Source organism: Eubalaena glacialis, chromosome 10 (assembly GCF_028564815.1).
Source record: "Eubalaena glacialis isolate mEubGla1 chromosome 10, mEubGla1.1.hap2.+ XY, whole genome shotgun sequence".
Lineage (NCBI taxonomy): Eukaryota > Metazoa > Chordata > Mammalia > Artiodactyla > Balaenidae > Eubalaena > Eubalaena glacialis.
In genome coordinates this window covers 13,416,668-13,436,648 of record NC_083725.1, presented here as the reverse complement: position 1 = coordinate 13,436,648, position 19,981 = coordinate 13,416,668, and the positions used below count along the sequence as shown (strand labels likewise).

General features: G+C 56.5%; 1 protein-coding gene across 1 annotated transcript in view; it reads right to left on the bottom strand.

Moving 5' to 3' along the window:
• Nucleotides 1-7,339: 7,339 nt before the first annotated feature.
• The window catches only part of NECTIN1 (nectin cell adhesion molecule 1), an 89,344-nt gene continuing 76,702 nt past the window's right edge, over nt 7,340-19,981 (bottom strand). The window contains exons 6-8 of the mRNA XM_061202472.1: nt 9,119-9,266; nt 7,974-8,049; nt 7,340-7,477 (exon numbers count right to left, since the gene is read on the bottom strand). Coding sequence (XP_061058455.1) covers nt 7,340-7,477; nt 7,974-8,049; nt 9,119-9,266 — 362 coding nt within the window. The remainder of the gene's footprint in view (nt 7,478-7,973; nt 8,050-9,118; nt 9,267-19,981) is intronic.

Below are 19,981 nucleotides of genomic sequence, written 5' to 3'. Positions count from 1 at the left end.
GTCAGATTATTCAACCCACCTGAGCCTAGTTTTTCATCTGTAAAACGGGGGAATAAAACAATTCATTACATGAATCACTGTTAGAACCCAGAGCTCCAACTTCCACCCTGAGCTCTTCGGTGGCTCTGTATTACTTGACTCTTAACTTGATTTGGAAATTACTAGATAAGAGGGCTCGGAGGGCAGGGGCTGCCATGAAGTTGAAAGGGCAGAGACCCTCCCGGCCTCACATGGGCGTTAGCTCTACTGGTGGCCCCTGCTATGGCTGTGCCTGGGCCCTCTCCCTCACAGGGCCTCGGTTTCCCCTTTGGCAAAAGGATCCGTGATCTCCGAGAAGCTTCCAGCTCTTAGCCCTGGACCGTTCCTCACAAGCTCCTCCTCCTCAGCTCACTGCCAACATTTAGGCAGGCAGACGGATGGACCTGTCTGCAGAGCAGGGGCCGAGGGAGAGAGGGCTTTCCCCAGGTCGGAGGGCAGGGAGGAGGGCTCCCCGTCATGCGAGGCAGGCCCCTGTGACCCAGGCTGGTGCCCGCTCTCTGCCTCTTGGCGGGGCTGCCTGCATGGCAGAAAGGACGAGTGTCCTGATTTCAGCAGCGCCTGTCTGGTGCCCATCAGTGACTGCAGTCAGGAACACGTGGCTGGGCTAAGATTAGAGTAATTACCTCCTGATTTCTCAGAAGTGAAAGTCACGCCCTGATGCCTTTCCTTCCTCAGCCCCCTGTGCTTCCAGAGCCTGCCTGGAGGTGAGGGTGGAGGAAACACCTCTTTTCCAGGAGGAAGGGGTCTGGGGGAGGAGGTTGGAGGTACAAGAGGCCAGAGGTAGAAGGAAGGGGAAGGGGGCTGAACAGATGAGAGGTCTGGCTCCCAAGCCATGAATTGGAGGGCCAGTGAGGGTGGCCCAGGGCTGGGAACGTGGGCTCAAGGCAAGCAGGGCGGCATATGAGTAGGAGTTGCTGAGGGCAAAAGCCCTGACCCCCTTTGTCCCCGCGGGGCCCTGGAGGCAGGCGGAGCGTGGACACCACAAGTCGGGACTCCCATACGGTGGGAGGGTGGCTGGCACTCTGGGATGGTGTGAAGACCATCCTGCGGAGGCTGGGGATGGATGCACTAACTCTGTCCTCGTTCCACACACCCAACGTGTGGCAGGATGAACGGACCCCACCTCCTGACCTTCCCATCATCATGAGGATGCCTGCAGACAGGTGCTTCAGGGGGATGTGAGGCCGGGGGTGTCCTGGGGCTGCCAGACTCAGGCAGGGACCCCTCAGTGGGATTCCCACTGAGGCTGTCTGCTGAGAGACCACCAGCAGTGGGCCCAGTAACTTCTCTACATGGGCCCTTCCCAACTGAGGGCCATCTGTATGGAGCAGGCTTGGCTCTGATCCCCACAGAGGCCTGGGAGATTATGGGGGTGATGGCAAAGGTGGTTTGGGACCATCTCATGCAGGTGGGTGGAGGGGAGTTCTCCAAGGCAGGTGGGGCTGCCCTGGAAGCCCTGGCACTTTGCCTTCTGTCTTAACAGAATCCATCTCAAAGAGGCAAGGGAGGAGTGCCCTGAGACTCCTGCTTGGACTGGGGGAAACTTCAGCGACAGGTCAGGGAGTCAGCACCCTGTAGGCCAGGCGTGTCCCTGGCCCCAGGCACCAGCCTTTCTCAGGCTCTGCTCCCCATCTCATCCCAGAAGGTACACACCTCTTGGTAGAAGTTTGGGGAACTCGTAGAATTCTCACCCTGAGTTGGCCCCTGGAAAACTCAACCATCAGTTCCATCCCAAGGTCATTCCTGCCCTGGAGTTCCCACACTCCCTGCTTGGTCGTTGGAGCAGCTATGGAAACGCAACGCTCAGATCTCCCGCCGGGAGCGTGGCTGAACGACAACCCAGCCGCCGCCTGGCTGGATCCACCACGGCATTTGCAGAGGCCACATGTCCCCTGGCTGCCCCCTCCAGTGACTGAGCACGGCCGGTACTAGTGGAGACCCATTCCTGAGGGGCAGGACTCCTCTAAGGCTGGCCTGAGGACTCCCCTTTGGCCCCGGGGCAAGCTTCCCAGAGCTGAGCTGAAGACTGAGGCTCCTCCTTCCTTCCCCTCTCCTTTCTCAGGGCCAGACCTGTGTGGAGGTCAGAAGCCTGCCCCGCCTTCTCCTGTCCCCTCCCCTTTATCTGTCACAGGTGTTTCCCCCAATGAAGCTCTTGTACATCAAATCTTGTCTTGCTGTCTCTTCTTGGAGGCCTCGGATGATCAAAAGTGGTACCAGGAGTGGTCTGAGAAAATAGATGCAAAAGCGAAAGTGGAGATTTGGGCCTGGCTCACTCACTGCCTGGCAGCAAGGAGGCCCCACCTTGAGTGGAAAATAAGGCCCAGAGAGTCCCTGGCACAGTGTGGCAGCCCAGTGGTGAAGCTTCCACCAGCGGGGGCCTGGGAGGACATCATGGTGGAGGGGAATGCTCTCTCAGGCACAGTGATTCAGGCTTTGAGATGCCCGGGAAGCGACGCCGGAGGGGCAGCAGAGTTGGCTGGTTATTATTTAGTGATGTTGGCACTTACAGAGGGTTCATGAGAAACTGAGGGCCACTGACAGTTAAAGACTCAATGTGAGAGCTAGAGACCCTCTCAGGGAGCTTACACAGAGGCCCCATCTCCTCCAGCCGTGGGCAGTGGACACAGCAGAGAAGCAGATGTAGGATTTGAGAGCGGGAATCACGGGGCTCCAGAGATGCTCAGCCACGCCAGCTTTGTTATGCTAAGTGCGAGCTCAGGCTGGAAAAATCTGCAACTCTGAAACTGTGTCGAGGATAAATGGATAGAAGTCCCCCACCCTGCCGGAGGATGTGTCCCTCAGAGCACATGGAGGTGCCCAGCCTTCCCCTATAAGAGCTAACACCATTCCAGGCTTGCCCTGCAAGGTGAGAGGTGCCCCCCTTGAGAGCTGCCTCCACCTGTGTTCTTGGCTGCCAGGCTAATAACTAAGCTGGGGACAGCGGGACCTGATGAGGGAGGAGAGATTACACCCAAGGAGCAAGGACTGGCACACACTTCTAGCACGTTCCAGCAGAAGCCAGGCGAGCATTCCTGGGTGGGATTTGGGGGCATAAGCAAGACCGCATTGACCTGCAGGGCCCTTTCTCAGGACATGGGATTCAACAGCCTGGCAAGGACCGCTGAGAACAGGGCAAATTCACTACTAGGGGATATGGCATTCCCCAGTGCAGAACTGGAATTGACATGCTGACACCACAATAAGCCCATGGTCTGCGGGACAAGGCCCAAGTGGAGACCTCTGAGACTGCCCCCACCAGCCAAGAGAGTAAATCAAAAGTGATATGGTACCCGAGGTCGGGGAAAGATCGGTGTCGTCGTAGAGCCCTAAAGGACACAGGGATGGGGGTCTCTGTCTTATCTCCATTTAATTCCTCAGTCTGGCTGCACAGGATGCTAGAGGATCACTGTGGACCACCAAAGGCTCCATCAAGTGGCAGCCCCACTGTAGCTCCCAATGCCAGCTGAAATGCCAGCTCGGTGGCAATACTCTGAAAGGCCTCTCTATGGCACCGTGGCCCGAACAGGAAGAATGCGAGGGATGAAAACAGGTGTGACCCCACTCACCATCACTCCCAGTGACCCAGTGTGGGGATTGTGTGCTTCCCATCCCTGCCCCTCTGGGCTCTGCTGGGCACACTTGGACTCCTCGTGTTCCAGGCCAGCAGGCAAGGAGTCACATCTTGGCAGGTGTAACTGGCCCTGACCGGCAGGAGGAGGTCAGGCTGCTGTCACACATGAGGCGGGGAGGGCTATGTGACAGGCACGGGTGACGACTTGGGCCTCTTCTGCTTTAGCTGTGAACGGACACATGCAACAGCCCTGGCCTGCGAAGGGTGTCATTATCAAGGGCTCAGACGCCTCAGGAAGGAAGGCAGGTGACAGCTGAGCGAGGGGAATTTAGAACGGTTTTGGGAAGGAGAGGATGTGCACAGTTGTGGCCCTGAGATCTCCTGGAGCAATAGGGGCTACACCCTCAGGAAGAGAGGCCCCCGAATCATGGAGGTGGAGATCCCTGGGGTGCCAGGGTGACCCGTGGCAGTTGTGGACCCACACGACTTAGATTTCTGCTGTGGGCGGCGAGCTGCCACCCCTCGGGATCCACCTCAGCGTTTCTGCCGCACCCACACTTCCCCAGGCTGCTCCCACCAATGACCGAATGTGATGGGGACCTTGTGCAGCTCACCCCTGCGGGATGTGGGGCTCCTCTAATGGCAGCTGTGGCTCGAGGGCTCTCTGTGGCCTGCCCAGAGCTTTTGTAGAGTGTGTGGCCGTTCGAGACTCTTCCTACTCAACCTTCCTTCCTTCCCCCTCTCCCTGTCTACTTCTCCTCCCTCCTTGATCCTTCACCGGTGTCCCCCCCCCCAATGACTCTGTGTGTCTGATTCCATCTTGGCGTCTCCTTCTTGGGGGACCTGAACCAACGCAAAAGCTTCAGAACTCCATCCCTCCAAATGTCATTGCATCCAGTCTTCCGCTTCTAGCCTGGGCTGTCCGTCCTCACAAGACAGAGGAGATGGAAGCCCCTCTCCTTAAAGGTAAGGCAGTGCTTCTTCCTCCCACCTCTTCCACACATCTACTTTGGAACCTCTGGAAGTCCTCCCTGAGATCTAGTCCTGAGCCAGCCAGCTCTTCAAATGGTACCTGCCACCTGAGTGGACTCTTAGCCCAGAAACCTCGACAGAAATTGAGGGGAGGGTCACGCCTTGCTTAGTGCCCTGGAGTGTGTGGGAAGCATGGGGCCTGGGCCACCCAGGCTGGGGCCACTGGGCTTGGACGAGCCTCTAGTTGCCGGCCCCCCAGACCCCTGCAGCCTCCCCTCTGGAGCCCTGCCTCGGTGAATGGTGCATGCTCTCTGCCCGGCTCCCTCTCACTGCTTGTTGGGAAGGAGAATTGATGACAACATCAATAATGTGACTTGTATACAAGCTGCACTGCCAACAAACCTGAGCGCTGGGGATAAATCCTCTCCTGGCCCAGCGATTGCTCTGTAAGCCAGAAGGAATTACACGTCTCTTGGCAGCAACACCAGCGCCTCCCCAGGATGCCGGCGTTGACCTCCGTACACCACCCCACAGGCCATTCTCCCAAGCGTCCATCCACCTTGATGCCCTAATCCCGTGGCCTCTGGGTTCAGGACACAGAGTGCACCCATCCCCCAGCCCCTCCTGCCCGTGGCGAGGTGGGTGGGCACTAGCTTACTCTGCCTTTCGTCCCAAGTAGTCACCTTGTGTCTTGAATGCTTCAACTCATTTGGGGTTTCTGTCAATCCAATATGGCAGAACCTGGGGAGGCAAGGCTATCAGGGAGGGGACAGGGTCAGAGCCGTGTGCTGGGGTCTGGGGCTTGTATGAAAGAGAAGAGGGGGAGGAGGGGTCATGGTGGTGGGCGGGGGCTGTCCTGGAGCTGGAGCCGCCAGGCTTGGCCTGGTTCCTGCCGTGCCCCCAGGGAGGGCTGTGCCTGCCAGGCTGAGGGGGCAGCAGTCAGAGAGCAGGGCCGAGAAGTCGTTAGTGGGGATTAGGGCCAGCTGCAGCTGTCCCATTACATCACAGCGATTTTTATGCCGAGCCTGGGCCCACTCCTCAGGAGATCCCGCTGGAGTCTTCCATGACTTTCCAAATCACTCCCTTCCATCATCTTCCCTCTCCCCCAGGCCTCAGGCCCCCTGCCTGCCCTTTCCTGTTTTTTTCTCCTCTCCCCCCCTTTCTCCTTTCACCCAGGGCTCTGACAAGGTTACTGACTCCTAACTCGGGGCTGAGCTGAGGAAGGGGAAGGCTGATTTGGAGAATCCTGAGGGGGAATGGCTTTCCCTTTTCTGGAAACATTGGGGTCTCCGCACTCCCTCCTACCTTACCCACTTTCAGGCCTGGGGATAATGTGCTTTCTCACTGTCCTGAGGCAGGGGTGGGTAAGATGAGGCTCTCCAGGTGGGAGATTCCACCCTGCCAGGTGCTGGTTGTGTGGCCCAAAGTGACACCCGATCGCTCACTCAGGACTCTAAACCCAAGCTCTCAGGGCTGCCTTGCGGCTCTCAAGGCCCCTAGAGCTGAGGGACAGCCAGGCAGCAGAGCTGGGCGTTCTGCTGTGCGCAGGAAGCCTAGGGCCTTGGAGGGCTCTTCATGAGCTGGCGCCCACTCTGAGGCTCTTCAAGCCTCTCCAGGTAAACTCCCCACAGGTCTGGCCATCACCGTGACTGCTGTGTGGTAGGGCCTGGACTTGGGAGCCAGAGGACCAGGGGTTTGAATGATGTTTTCCCCAATTACTTGCTGGATGATCTTGGGCAAACCTCTTCACTTCACTGAGCCTCAGTTTCCTCATCTATAAAATGGGGGCAATAATAGGATTTATCACACTGATTGCTGTGAGGGCTAAACAGAGTCGTGTTTGAAAAGTCTCAGCAAAGTGTCTGGCACTCAGTCCGTACTCAGAACTGTCACTAGACTCCCTTTGCTGGAACTGGCAGGGCCAGGCAGTACAGGCGGGGACACAGGGGTGTGGGCACCCTCACAGGGGAAGGGGTTGTTCAGCTGCTGTCTGAGGAATGGTCTTTGTGTCCACTGTGAGTTCTAACTCACTTCCCAGCCTCGAGGTTGATTGAGGAATAACAAACGGCTGGTAGTCTTCTTACCCTCTGTGTAGAATCATAAGGGGGGGCTGAGTTGGTCCTCTGGGCTTGGCACCCTGGGATAGGAATGCTACCTCCCTGGAGGCAGGATTTGGCATCTCAAGACGGGCTCACTTTGGCACCTCCAACAGAGAGGGAGGATGGCTAAGCTGTGGAGACCATGACCTGGCTCTCCCCCTAGTGCCAGGAGAGAATGTGTTATCTTCGGGCCCAGGCGGTCTGGCGTGGGTCTCTGGGCTGGCACCGTATGTATGGGTACTGCCCTGGCCCCAAGTCTGCTGAAAGGAGTGGGCTCTGGGCGGAGGTGGCAGCCATTCAAGTGGATGCCGGCCCTCCGAGCGGCTGGGAGTGGGACCAGGAGGAGGGGCTGGGGCTGGCCTTCTGGTGGTCATTGGCAGGTCCAGGGACTGGGGTGCAGGGTACAGAGCCAGGGGGCGGGGCTGGGGGAGGGAGAGCTGGGCATCAGGTTGGGGCTCTGCCTTCACTGGAAACCCCACCCTCCTGCCCTGGTCGTCACGGTGCCTGTGGTGGTGCAACAAGGAGGGGCCTCCCCCTCCCTGGGGGGGCTGTCCTGTGCCCTCCCTGCCCAGTCTCCTCAGCCTCCTCTGCCCCCCTTCTCTCTCAGGCAGCTGGGCTTGTGGCCAGGCCGGGTGCAGCTGGGTTGGGGACAGCATCCTCAAGGTTCAGGGGTCCTTACCAAGGGGCAGTAGGGAGGGGAGGCCCCCGGATCATAGTAGGGGGACTGGGCGGGCAGCTTCTGCAGTTCTTCCTCTTCCTGCTGTGGATGCTGCTTCCCAGGCTCCAGGCGAAGGATCTGGAAGAGAAGGGGCTGAGCGGCTGCACGGACTCTTGCATGGGCCTGCTCCAGGCAGCCCTCTTGGAGGGACGTGGATTCCCCTCCTAGGTTCCCATGCGCCCCCATCCTGCATTCACTACTTTGGCGGCATCTGGGAGGCACAGGGCAGCCTGAGCCTTTGGCTTTGCAGGCTCTCTCTGACCAGCCCGGGGCCACACATCAATGGTTATTTTTAAATGAATGATCTGAGAGGTGGAGAAAGAGGTTCCCCTCGGGGGGCCCTGGGTAGGAAGGGTTCTAGTTTGTCATTTCTCAGGGTAGAGGAGGGGAAAGCCCCGACCACGATCTGTAGCCTGGACTTGGCCTTGTTGGAACTGGCCAGGGCTAGTGGGGCGCTGGGGACTGTCCAGGAGTTCATGGAGTTGGGAGCGCTCTGCCTTCAGGTTGGGCCCCCGCCCTGAGCCCATCTCCCATTTTTTCGACCCCCTCCCTCACTCAAGCGACCCAGGCCCACCTGGATGTCCTCAGGTGCAAGGTGGCTCTGCCTGTCGGGAGAAGGCTCCAGCTTCTGGGCGAAGGGCAGGGTAGTCCTGGGGGAACAGGATGAGGCTCACATGGGGGTCTCTGCCCCAGTCAGGCCACCTGCCAGTTACTGGTCCCGGAGGCCCCGTCGCAAGGATGGCCCCGGGCGCAGGAGGCCCAGGTGGCCTCCTGAGTGGCCAGAGCTTGGGAGATGGTTACTCAGCATAGTGGGATGGAGGCTGAGAGAGCCTCTGCCATCTTCCCAGCCTGTCCCTCCCTCCAGCCTGGGCCCAGGAACCAAGTAAGTCAGGTGTCCTAGCTTGAAGGACAGTGGGAAATCCACATGGGCCCTCAGCGGGGGCCAGGACCAAAGCGGGGGGACTGAGGCCTCAGGTGCAAAGCCTATGGGGACACTGTAAGTCTCAGTCATCGCGATAAAGAATGTTTTAATGCAATATTTAAAAAACCACAATGAATGCAAAAATCCGTGATGAACAAAATATCAACATTTTAAGTAAAGACAAGGTAAGTAATAGGGCCATGCCAAGTCATATCAGAGCCTGAGGCAAAAAGAAAAATCAGTATTACTGATCCTGTCTTTATTTAAAGTGTTGATATTTTGTTCATTGTGTATTTTGGGCATTCATTTTGATTTTTTAAAAATATTGCATTAGAGTATTATTTCTCACGATGATGGAGGTTTTTGGTGCCCCATTGAACTTGGTGTCAGAGGCGAGTGCGCCACTCAGCTCACCCTGGTCCAGCTGGGAGAAGGTGAGCTTGTGTGAGGCATCTCACGTCTATGTCTCAGTTTCCTCACCATAAACCGTGGATTATAATCGCGCACGTACTTCTCAGAGTTGCTGAGAGGATAAAATGCATCTTCGTAAGCCAGCGTAAACATTGGGAGGTGCCTCCGTGCAGTGAGCTCTCTGAAGGCTTTAGCTCTACTGCAGGAGGGGTAGGGTCCCCCTCCCGCCTCGCAGGTGGCAGGAGGAGGAGACGGGGCCTTGGGGGGCGGGGTAGCCCTGAGCCCCTTACAAGTCCGGGTTCTTCAGCAGGAGCCCATGGAGGTGGGCAGCGGGGGGCGTGTGGGGGAGGTTTGGGGGGACAGAGGATGGGCTGGTTCGCACTCACCCGCCCCCGTCCACCTCCAGCCTGCTCTTCTGCTGCCGGTGATACAGAAAGAAGACAGTAAGAGCCACGCTGAGGATGAGGACCACGGCCACGGTGCACCCCAGGAACCCAGCCATACTTCCTGGGCTCCCCTGGGGGAGGGGCTTTTCTGGAACCAAGAGACCAAGGCAGAGAATGAGAGAGTAGGACAGAGGGAGACATAGAGAGAAGAGAGGGAGAGAAAGAAAACTTTTGGGGTCAGAGAGGTGGGCAAAAAGTAAGAATCAGAGCCTGAGGCGGTGTCCTGCCCTAACCCCTTCACCTGCAGCTCCCCTCCCCCATCATGCTCCAGCTCTGGGGGGGCTGTCCCAGTTAGGGCAGGACAGACCTCATATGCTGGCTCCCCAGGGGCCTGTAATCCCAGCCTCTGCTCTGATCTTGGGATCTGGGGCATGGAGGTGGGAAAGGGGGATGGGAGCACAGGCCAGGCTCAGGGGTGCTCAGGGGTGGGGGTCCCCACGCCTTCATTCCATCTCTGGCCCTGCAGGGAAGATCTCTATTGAGGAGTTTAATTTCCTTCCTCTTCCTACCCAATTAAACAGGCAAATGAACTAATTAGTGCTTTGCCCTCCCAGCTCTGGAGAAAGTGTGAAGATCTGGAGAGGGGAAGATGGGAGCTTGAGGATGAATGGGGATCCTTGGGGGAAACCTAGTCTGTCCAGTGCCCGAGAAGCTGAAAAACCCGTCGGGCCGGAGTCTAAGGGGAGGGGACTAAGCCTCCCGCCCACTGTCTGGACCCGCCCGGCCGTTGCCCCGGAAGCCCTGGCCCCATGGGTGGGAAGTGGGGCTGGGGTAGGTGGCAGCCCCTCTCAGCTTGCTCTCCGATGACCTGGGCAAGTCACCCAGTCTCTCTGGGCCTTGGAAAGAAAAGGGCCTGGGAAGTTGTGAAGTTTTGTCGAATGATTCAGGAAAAAACGCATACGCCCTTTTTGGCCAACCAAGCAAGCCGGAAATGCAAATCAGCCTGAGGGGCGGCCACTGTGGGGGTGGTCCCTGAAGACAAGGACACCAGAGCTGTTGGAACTGAATCTGTGGCCAGGGGCACGTGCTGCTTTCTGGCCAGCCCTGCCGGCCCAGGCTTGGAATGGGAAGCCGTGGATGGTGCCAGGCCTTTCCCTTCCCTCCCTCTGCTGGGCTCCATTTCTCACCTCTGACCTTCCCAACACCCAGGGAGGAAGGGACTGAGGAGAAAATCATATACACTCCCTTCCCTCCTTCCTCCCCACACCGTATTATACGTAATTAAACAGGAGAGCACCCGAATAGAGATGCTAAATTGCAGTTTGCAATAAACATCATGGAGCCAATTTCCTAAAGCGGGGTTGACAAGCACCTGCCTCTCTCTGTCTCTGTCTCTCCGCTCCATTCCAATGCCCTGGAGGAGGGGGTGTCTGGCAGAGACCTCCGTAACAGATTGGCTCCCGGTGAACCTGCCGCCCCTCTGGCCGGGCTCCTGACCGTGCCCGGAAGGAGGACTCTTTGCAAAGGCCCAGCATCTATCCATCCACAGCTGGTGGGCTGTGGTCCCGCTGGGAGGGCAGTGTCTGCGGGTGTGTATCACAGGGACTTCGGAACCTCAGACTCCTCCATGGACCCTTACCCTCCCCCATCTCTCCTCTCCTTTCACAGACCTCTCGGGCTGGGGTACTGCAATCCATTGAACAAACCTCGTCCTCTTTCCTCTGAACCTTAACTTCTTAGCACCCACCATCCTCTCCTTCCTGGTCCCTCTCCTTTATCCTCAAGCCTTCCTGCTTCCACTCCTGCAGCCTCTGACTCCGCTTCTCCTTTGGTTTAACAAGCATTTATTGAGGATCTACTGTATTCCAAGGCACTGTTCCGACCCTGAGCAGCAGAGATGCATAAGTGCACACACCCCGCCTGGCTCGTGAAGTTCAGGTTTTTCTCCTGCCATAGCCAGCTCAGCTGGGTGGGCCAGCCCTGTGTGGGATCCCGGCGGGAGGGAGAGACAGCTTCACGTCAGCCCTTGCCCTCAGCTCCCTGCTTCCGGGTGCCCTCTCCCACGCCCTCTCACCCATCGCCGTCTCAGTGACTCTGGGGCCACTTCAGCAAGACAGGGAGGCAGCCGTCCTTCTAAGGGGCCTTATAGCATGCTTATAGCGCAGACAATAATATACGCAAATGAGTCTGTAAAGGCACTAACGTGGTCATTAAAGAACTCAAGGGCCAAAAAGGGTGGGATGCTGCGGGCAGGGCCTCAAAGGTGCCAGGGCCAGAGTGGATAACTCTGATTTTGTTCCCTCAAATTGCCCTCTCTCCATGGCCCACCCTCTCAAAATATAAGTGCAAATTCCCTTGGAGCCCCTGGGCCCTGCCTGCTCCACACGGAGGGCCCCACCCTGGTGGAAGAAATACTAGTGGAGGGAAAATGAGAGATGGGGAAGAGAAAAGGGGAAGGCAAAGAGGAGAATCAGTCTGAAGTCTCCAACGTGTCAGGCACTGCCCGGCGCCTTGGCTGATTTGGGATTAGATGCTCACATCAAGCCTGCAAAATTAGATAATGCTATTCCCAGTGAGCAAAATGAGGTTCAGAGAGGTTAAGCGCTTCGCCCAAGGTCACCCAGCTTGTCAGTGGCTGAGCGGCCCTGGAACCTGCATCTGCGTAACATTCCCCACTCAGGCCATGGGGTCTTCTTAGCAGTCCTGGTCCCTCACACGCATGGAGCTGCCACCCGCCTCTCCCTTACCAGACACAGCCCTACCTATCCCCTCACCCCCAGTTGCTTTGTCTCCGGACCTCCTCCCCTTGACAGCTGTGAGGTGGGGGCCTGGCACTGACCCCAGCTGGAGCCCTGGCACTGAGCCCCCAGACACTCTCTGGTTACACCGGGACAAATCCGTTCCCCTAGCCCCAGCTCCACAGGCTTTAGGGCAGGACCAGTCACCTGCAGGCAGCCAGGCTGGCCAGGGCTAGAGCATAGGGCCAGGGAGAGCTGGGAATCAGGGTGTGAGGGAGAGGGGGGCAAGGGGCCTCCCGGGAGCATCTCCTGTGAGCCAGGCTGGGTGCTGGGCTGAGGTTGGTCACATTGGCTTTATTCTACTAAAAAGGCTCAGAGAGGTTAAGTTAGTTGTCTGGAGTCCCACAGCCAGGAACTTCACAGCTGGAATTGGATCCAGGTCGACTTCTGAAGTCCCTTTTTTCCCTACTCTGTCAGCAGGGGCTGGTTGCTTTGCATCCCAGATGCAGAGTCTGCATCTGTCCTGGCTCAGGCTTCAAGGATGGCCCCCAACCAACTCCTTCTTACCTGTCTCTGGGGTTACACCAGTGATATCCCCTATGCCTCAGTGCTCTCACCTGTCACTTGGGGACAGCGTGCCTGGTTTTTGGGTCCCTCAGACTGGGAAACTGAAATCCGCATTTGGGAAGTAAACACAGACCTGGGTTTTGTCAAGGGGGCTGCAGGCCAGTGACAGTCAGGAGCTTCTTGGCTCTTCCTGGAACCAGACCGGCCCGCTGCACTGAGGCCCCATGGTGGGGGGTGGGAGGAGCTTTAGATCCCACACAGGGGTCCAACAATCTCAGTCTGCTTCTCCCTACCACCCCCCTTCTCAGCCATACCTCGTTGGTCCTGAGTCCCAGCCTTTGCTGGGACCCAGCAAAGCGGGTCCAGACATCCTGCTTCACAGCCTGCTCACTTGCCTACCTGTTGCCCCCCGCTCAGTTCCATAAACACATCCCAGCACCTTCCATTTTCCACGCACTGTGCCAGCTGCTGGAGGTTCTACCCCCTGGCTAATGGGGGAATCTGACATGTATACAAATAAACACTCTATTTTATGATTCATGTCTCAAGAGAAGTCTGTCCAAGGTCCAGGACAGGTGTAGGGAAGAGAGTGATTAGCTTTGGGAGTTCTTGGCTTCACAGATGAGGGGCCTTCTGAACAGGGTTTTGAAAGCATAATAGGAGTTCTTCAGGAGAATAAATGGAGAAGAACATTGTAGGCAGGATAAGGAGTGTTGCAGGGACACATGTGTGAGATGTGGGGTGTATAAAGGAAATTCCAAGCATTGGCTATGTCTTGGAAATTGGGTTCAAAAGAGGATAGACAGGGCATGAATCTGGGGAGAGGTATGTAGGGAGTGGACCTGGCTCAGAGGTTAGGTTTTATCCATAGGTAATGTAACCCCTCTCTCCTGCTGCCCCGGCCTGGGGACAGAGATGCTGCTTTCTCAGGAGCTGGACTGACCCAGGCTCTCCCGTGGGCTGACCTTCCAGGGCTCCTTGGGGACCACTTGGCCCTCCTGCCCACGAAGCTGTCCTGGGTCGGTCCGCCGCCTGCTCGCCTTCTGTGGCACAGGCCGAAGAGGTGTTTCTGGGGGACCAGGAGCTCAGAGGAAGCTGGATGTCTGGACTTGGTGCGGATGCTGGTAGGTAGGATTGGCTGGGGGTGGGGCTGATTTCACTGCCAAGGGCCTGCCCACCCCCTGGGTCAGAGTCCCTCTGGCCGTTTCTCCAGCCCAGGGGTGCGGGAGTGGCTCCTTCCTGCTGGCCAGGGGTGGGCAGCCAGGACTCGCGTCCTTGTGTTCAGCTTGCTCCAGCTCCCTTTCTCCCTGTCTCTCTCTCATTTCAACACTTTCTTCCAATGACTCCAAGTGGGGCGGCTGCTGCACCATCACACTGGGGGATTGTGGGAGTATCCTCTCTCCTTGCCCAGGAAGGGATACATCCCTCTCCTCCCCTGCTCAGTCCATACAGAAGAGCACCCTTTTACGTGCTTTCTTGTGACCCAGGTGGTGAGGGAGCCCACTCAGAGGCCTGGAACTGAGTGAGTCACAGAGCCCTTTCCTCAGCCCGATGCAACCAGCACGACTACCTGGCCAGCACGACTCAGACTCAGCCAGGCCTCTGCCTTCTCCTTGCCTTGGGCTACAGGCCGAAGAGGCTGACCTTAGGAGCTGCTGGGAGACCCTGCCTCCCTCTTCCCTGAGGTGGGCTCCTGGTCATTCCCCCTGCCCTGGGCTGGGTTGCCCTTTGGCTTTGCATCTGCCCTGGTGGGTTAGTATTAGTGCAGAAAGCCTTTGGCCACAGAATTTTCTCTGGTTCTGCACTCAGGTGGAGGTCAGTTTGTAATCCCCTTCTTCGGCCCCTCTGGATGGAGGCTGGGAGCTCTGGGCTCTGCAGCCCCGCCCTCGTTTCTCCCTCACCTCTGACTTCCATGTCATCTGTCTGGAGCACACATGAATTACGGAAAGTGTTTAGCACTGTGCCTGGCACATAGTCAATATGTAATAAATGGCTGCTATTTTTGTTGTTAGCTACTCCATAAATGCATATTGACAGTGGTGATGATGTTGGTGATGGTGATGTTGATGGTGGTGATGATGTTGGTGGTGGTGATGTTGATGGTGGTGATGATGTTGGTGGTGCTGGTGATGACGAGGATGGTGGTGATGATGTTGGTGATGGTGATGTTGATGGTGGTGATGATGTTGGTGATGGTGATGTTGATGGTGGTGATGATGTTGGTGGTGCTGGTGATGGTGATGTTGATGGTGGTGATGATGTTGGTGGTGCTGGTGATGACGAGGATGGTGGTGCTGATGTTGGTGGTGCTGGTGATGACGAGGATGGTGGTGATGATGAGGATGTTGGTGCTTCTCCCCTCCCTGGAGTCCTGGCTTCTCCCCTAAGCTAGCATGCTGGGCCAAATTACACCTGTGGCCACCTTAGCTTACTATCATATATAGTATGATACCATACATGTATTCCATGTGCTTTTACTTAAATTACCTCATTTGATGCCCCCCACCCCATTGCCTCTGTTGACAGATGGCTAACTGGAGGCTCAGAGAAATTTAATAAAATGCTCAAGGTCACACATCTCACTGATGATGGAAGTGAGATAGGGACCCAGGTGTCCGGGTCCTCAGTGCAGAGCTCCGAGCGGCCTTGATGAGGATCTTCTCCCTGTTCATCTGCAGGGGAAGACAGGCCAGCTCCTTCTTAGTTTGCCACTTACTTAGCTGTAGAATCTTGGGCAAGTCACTCAAATTCTCCGAGCCTCAGTATCCTCACCTGTAAAATGGGAATCACAACAGGGTTGTTGTCAGATGTAAATGAGCTAGTGCCTGTCAGAGCCCTCAGCACAGTGCCTGCGCCCACTCAGTGCTTAATAAGCATTGGTTCAAGGAGGGCAGGGGACGTGTCTGCTCCTTGGGCAGCTCCCAGGCAGCTCGGGTTGGGACCCCTGCTCTAATCTCACCTGTGGCCCTCTCTCATCCCTGCCCTCAGCTTTCCCTAGTCCCTTGCTGGTCACGATCTGCAAAGCCAACTTGTCTAGGCCTCTGCGGGCCTTAGGACATCCAAGTGTGTGTGAATGTATGTGTGTGTGAGTCTATGTGAGTATGGGTGTATGTGTGTATATGTGTATGGGTGTATACGTGTGTATGTGGGTGTATGGGTATGTGTACATGTGTGTGTGTGTGACACAGAGAGTGTGACACTCCTTGGGGAGGGCTGAGGGCAGTCACTTCCCACTCTGCACGCAGCATTCCCGCCATCTGGAATGCTCTCCCCAGTGTCACCAGGGTCCCAGCCCCTCCCACCCAGCCCTTCACACCTTGAGTTGTCATTAGGGGGAGAAAGGAACATGAGGGAGGCTAACTTTCCCAGAAGCCCGCCCCTCGCCACAGGGTTTGCTCCCAGAGCCCTCTGCAAAGTTGGGCCCAGCTGGAGAGAGTTACTGGGATTTCACGCACATTCCTGGGGGGAGAGGGACTATCTCCCTGTTGGGGACCCTGCCAGGCAGGACCCTGAGCCCCAGCCCTCTCAGAGGGAGGAAGATGAGTGAGGCTATTGCCCAGCCAGCTGGGGAGGGCCGGGGGGCACAGGGAAGCCATTTGTCTGTCATGCACCCTGTGGGCTGGGCTGGGCACTCCCTCCCGCCCCTCTGCGTGCCCTCTCCCCTCACCTGCCAGCTCCTAACTCCTTCCTGCCTCTCTCACAAAGGGCTGCTTTGAAGGGGAAAGAAGGACCAAATCTGAGAGGGCGCACAGAGCAGTGGGGAAAATAATGGCCTGGATGCTCCAGTATTTCTAGTGCTGTGACCTTAGCTGTTCTGAGCCTCAGTTTTCTCCTCTGTAAAGTGGAGAAATGGCAGAAATAAGTGAGATAACGCACACGGAGCTCCTGGGGTAGAGCGGCCTCTATGAATCGTAGCAGCAGCAATAGTAGTGTTCTAACATCAGTGGTGTTCTCCGCGACTCCGACATTGAAGCACAATGCTGGTTCCCTCCTTTGCCTGGATTGCGGGGGAGGGACTGAGCACCTTTGGTGAGCTCCAGATTCTTCCAACCCCAGCAGGTGTTCCTTCATTACCCCTCACTGCTGCCCTCGGGAGCCACGGTCCAGCACCCAGCAGTAGGAAGCCTGGGCAGAGCAAGGGGCCCCGGGCTCTGTCCTCACAGAAACCAAACCTCACTGGGCTGGGGTCGGTGTCCCCAGACATCTCAGGCAGGCTCCCCAGCCCCCTTCCCACTCTCAGCTGCTGGGCACTGCACAGCGACTTCCTGCACTGTTGGAGCCTCCACTGTCCCCTGCGGAGGGGGAGAGACCAGGGGGTCAGGGTGGCCCTGCGGGAGCCTCCTCTCTCTTCTAGTCTGGTTGGAGCTCTTACAGCCGTGGCCTGCCTCCCTGGGGCTGGGATGAGACGTCGTGAGTGACAGCATTAAAGCAGTCACGTCTGACCCTGCCCCACTGTGGCGTGATGGTATCAGCTCTGTGCGTGGAGCAGGAAGATGTGAGGTCCAGGGCAGCTGAGACGATTCCTAGGCATGGTCTGGGGGTTGGACTGAAGGCTACGATAGCCGGTGGATTCCAGATTCCTGCTCAGCTACAGGGCATGGTCTGGAGCTGGTTCAGGGTGCCAGTGGTGGGTGGGAGGAGGGGACAGCAGACTGACTGCCCCTCCTCCGCCCCGACAGGCACGCTGCCCGGGGTCTCGGAGAGAGCCTGTCGTCCAAGCCCCTGCTCCCTGCTTTGGGGATCCATCACTCGTCCCAGTCTTGGTGGGTGCCCAGGGGGACCCTCACCACCCACAAAGCCCAGGACTTCCCCTGCACGGTTTGAGGGCTGGCCAGGGAAGGGGCTGCATCTCCAGCTCTTTCAGGCTCTTCCCCCCTGCTCCCCCTCTGAACAGGCTCTGGCTTTTGGGGAGGGGTCCCATGGGTCCCATTATGGACCCATAATGGTCCCCACATGCCCCCCTCACCCACTGCCTAAACTTCCTGCTACAACAGTCACTGCCTATGAGGATAAACTTCTTCCATTTTATTTTATCTGGGACAAGATGAGCCATTTCCAAAAGGAGTGTTACTAGGAAAATAAGAAGAATAGGAAATAAAAACATACAGGGGTGGCCAAGTTCATGGAGGACCTACTTCTTCTCCTAAGGTAATTTACCATCTAGCCACAGACTCACTAGAAATCTCTGAAGGTCAGTGCTGCTGGCAGAAAGCTTGGGCAGAAAGCCCTGGGAGGAAGTGAGGTCTGTCACTGGAGGTATTTTAGCAGGGCCTTGATACTTCCTTGGTGGGGAATGACCTTGATAGCTCACTACATAATGATGGTCCTTCACTTCCGCATAGAACTTCACGGTTTACAAAAGGGCTTTCGCTGGCGTTCTTGCGTCTTTGGTGTAATCCTAGGAATTAGGCAGAGCAAGGATTAACATCACTGTTTTGCGGACGAGAAAACTGAGGGACAAGAGAGAAGTGGCTTTTCCCAAAGTCACAGGGAGGTGGTGGCCACACTTGCTGGGATCCACATGTTGAGCCACCAGGGCAAAGCTGCTCCACCCTCAGGGCACCCGTGGTTCTTTCCTGACTCAGTCTCTCGTGGATGCCCATCCCACCTACCTGCCCCTTCCTCCAGGGTTGGACCACATTTGCAGGGCACTTAGGAGGTGGCTGGAGGTGATTCTGGAGTTAATGGGGCGTCAGCAGGGAGAGTGGAAACATCTCTCCAGGGACACATGAGCCAGATAAACTGGGGGCTCTTGAGGCTTCTGGGAGGGGCTGGGTGGGGAAGGGGACCTGAAAAGGCTAGAATTCTGGAAGCAAAGAGCCAGAAGCTGAGGGGCTATGTCTGTCTCCCTGCGAGTCATGGGTGTTGATGTTTTAGCTGTCTGTCCATCCTGGGCAGGGGTCCTCTGCAGGACCCCTCTCCTTGTAGCCTCTCCTTGTGGCAAATCTCCCAAATCAAGTGTATATTGAGAGTAGTACTCGAAATGAGGGGATTTAGATATGGAAATTCTACGTTAAAATGCTGTGAATTCAATGGTGCTTCTCTGGGCCTTGCCAAGGTGGGGAATGCACGGCACACAGGAGGAGCTCTGGTTCTTAGAGGGGGTGCGTTGGGCTGCGGGGGGATGAGCTCCAATGCCCTGGGGTCACTGGGGGCCAGGGGTTCGGAAGACTCAGGAAATCTGGAGGACTTCAGGATCTGGACACATCTGGGGAGGTCAGGAGGAGAGGAGCAGCTTACTTCTGGCAAGTTCTCTGAGTGGCACCATGGCAAGCCTGAGAGATTTGATTACATTTGTTCACCCCTCTCAAGTTGAGGGGAAAACAATCTCAAGAAAAGAAACAGGGGACACCTGGACTCTGGGTCCTTCTTGGGAAAAACACTGGAAGAGGTCAGACTTGGATTGGGGGTGGGCGTCTGGGTGGGGGAGGTGTGGGATGGTATTGCCTGTGCGCAGGCCACGTGCATCATAACACCTGCCCCTCACTGCAGCCCGTGAAGTAGGCCTTATTGTCTCCATTTTACCCCACTTGCCCCGAATCACCAAGCTAATAAGAGACAGATTTGGTGACTGAACCTAGGTCTGTATGACTCCCAAACTGGGCCCGCCCATCAATGTTTGCGTGCGCCTAGGCTGTGCTTCGGGATTCCGGAGTACTACCTCAAAGGGGCCTGTGTATGTTCCACACATTTCGTAAGTTATAAGCTGGTGTAAAACTGTGACCATGGTGGCATTTTGTTTCTTTTTAATGGGAGGTTCAGTAGGGAGCAAAGAGCACTTGGCTTGGAGTCAGAAGGCCTGGGTCCAAGTTATGAGTCTACCACCCACCACCTGCGTGACTTTGGGCCAGACGTTTAACATCCCTGAGCCTTTAGCTTAATCATCAGCTAAATGGGGTTCCTTGCTGACCTCCTCAGCTGGCTGTGAGGATCCTGGGGTTCCGAGTGCCCTCCGGCCACCCAAAGCGCCTGGTCTAGTCTAGTTGATTCCTGATGCAAACGTTTACCTGGAGGTCCTCCCCACGCTGGGTGTTCTACGTCTTCTCCAGATCACTTTTCGTTTTCCAAAGTCATCTCTGATACCATCTCTTCCAGGAAGCTTTTCCTATGAGCCCCGCCTGCCCCTGATGACGCCATCCGTTACCAAACGTGGTTCCCACAAGCTCAGTCAATCCCCGCCTGGGATACTTGCTGCTTTGTGTACTGAAACTTGTGTCAGGCCCAGGATCCCCCCAGGAGTTAGGCTGGTGTGGCCCCCTCTCCTGGCTCTTCTCCCACTCTGTTGTCAGGACATGACTCTGCCCTTTAGGAGCGCTGCAGGCAGTGGGCAGGGTAGTACCATGGTTAGAGCATGGCCTCTGAGGCCAGACTGCCTGGGTTCGAAGCCCAGCTCCCCACCAGCAAACTCTGTGACTTTGGACAACTCTCTTCATGTCTCTGGTAATGATGGTAATAGTAATTCTAAGTCTGAGGTAAGGATTTAATATCATAGAGTAATTTGAACAGTGCCTGACACTTAGTGAGTGATATTATAAGTCTTAGCTATTATTAAAAGCTC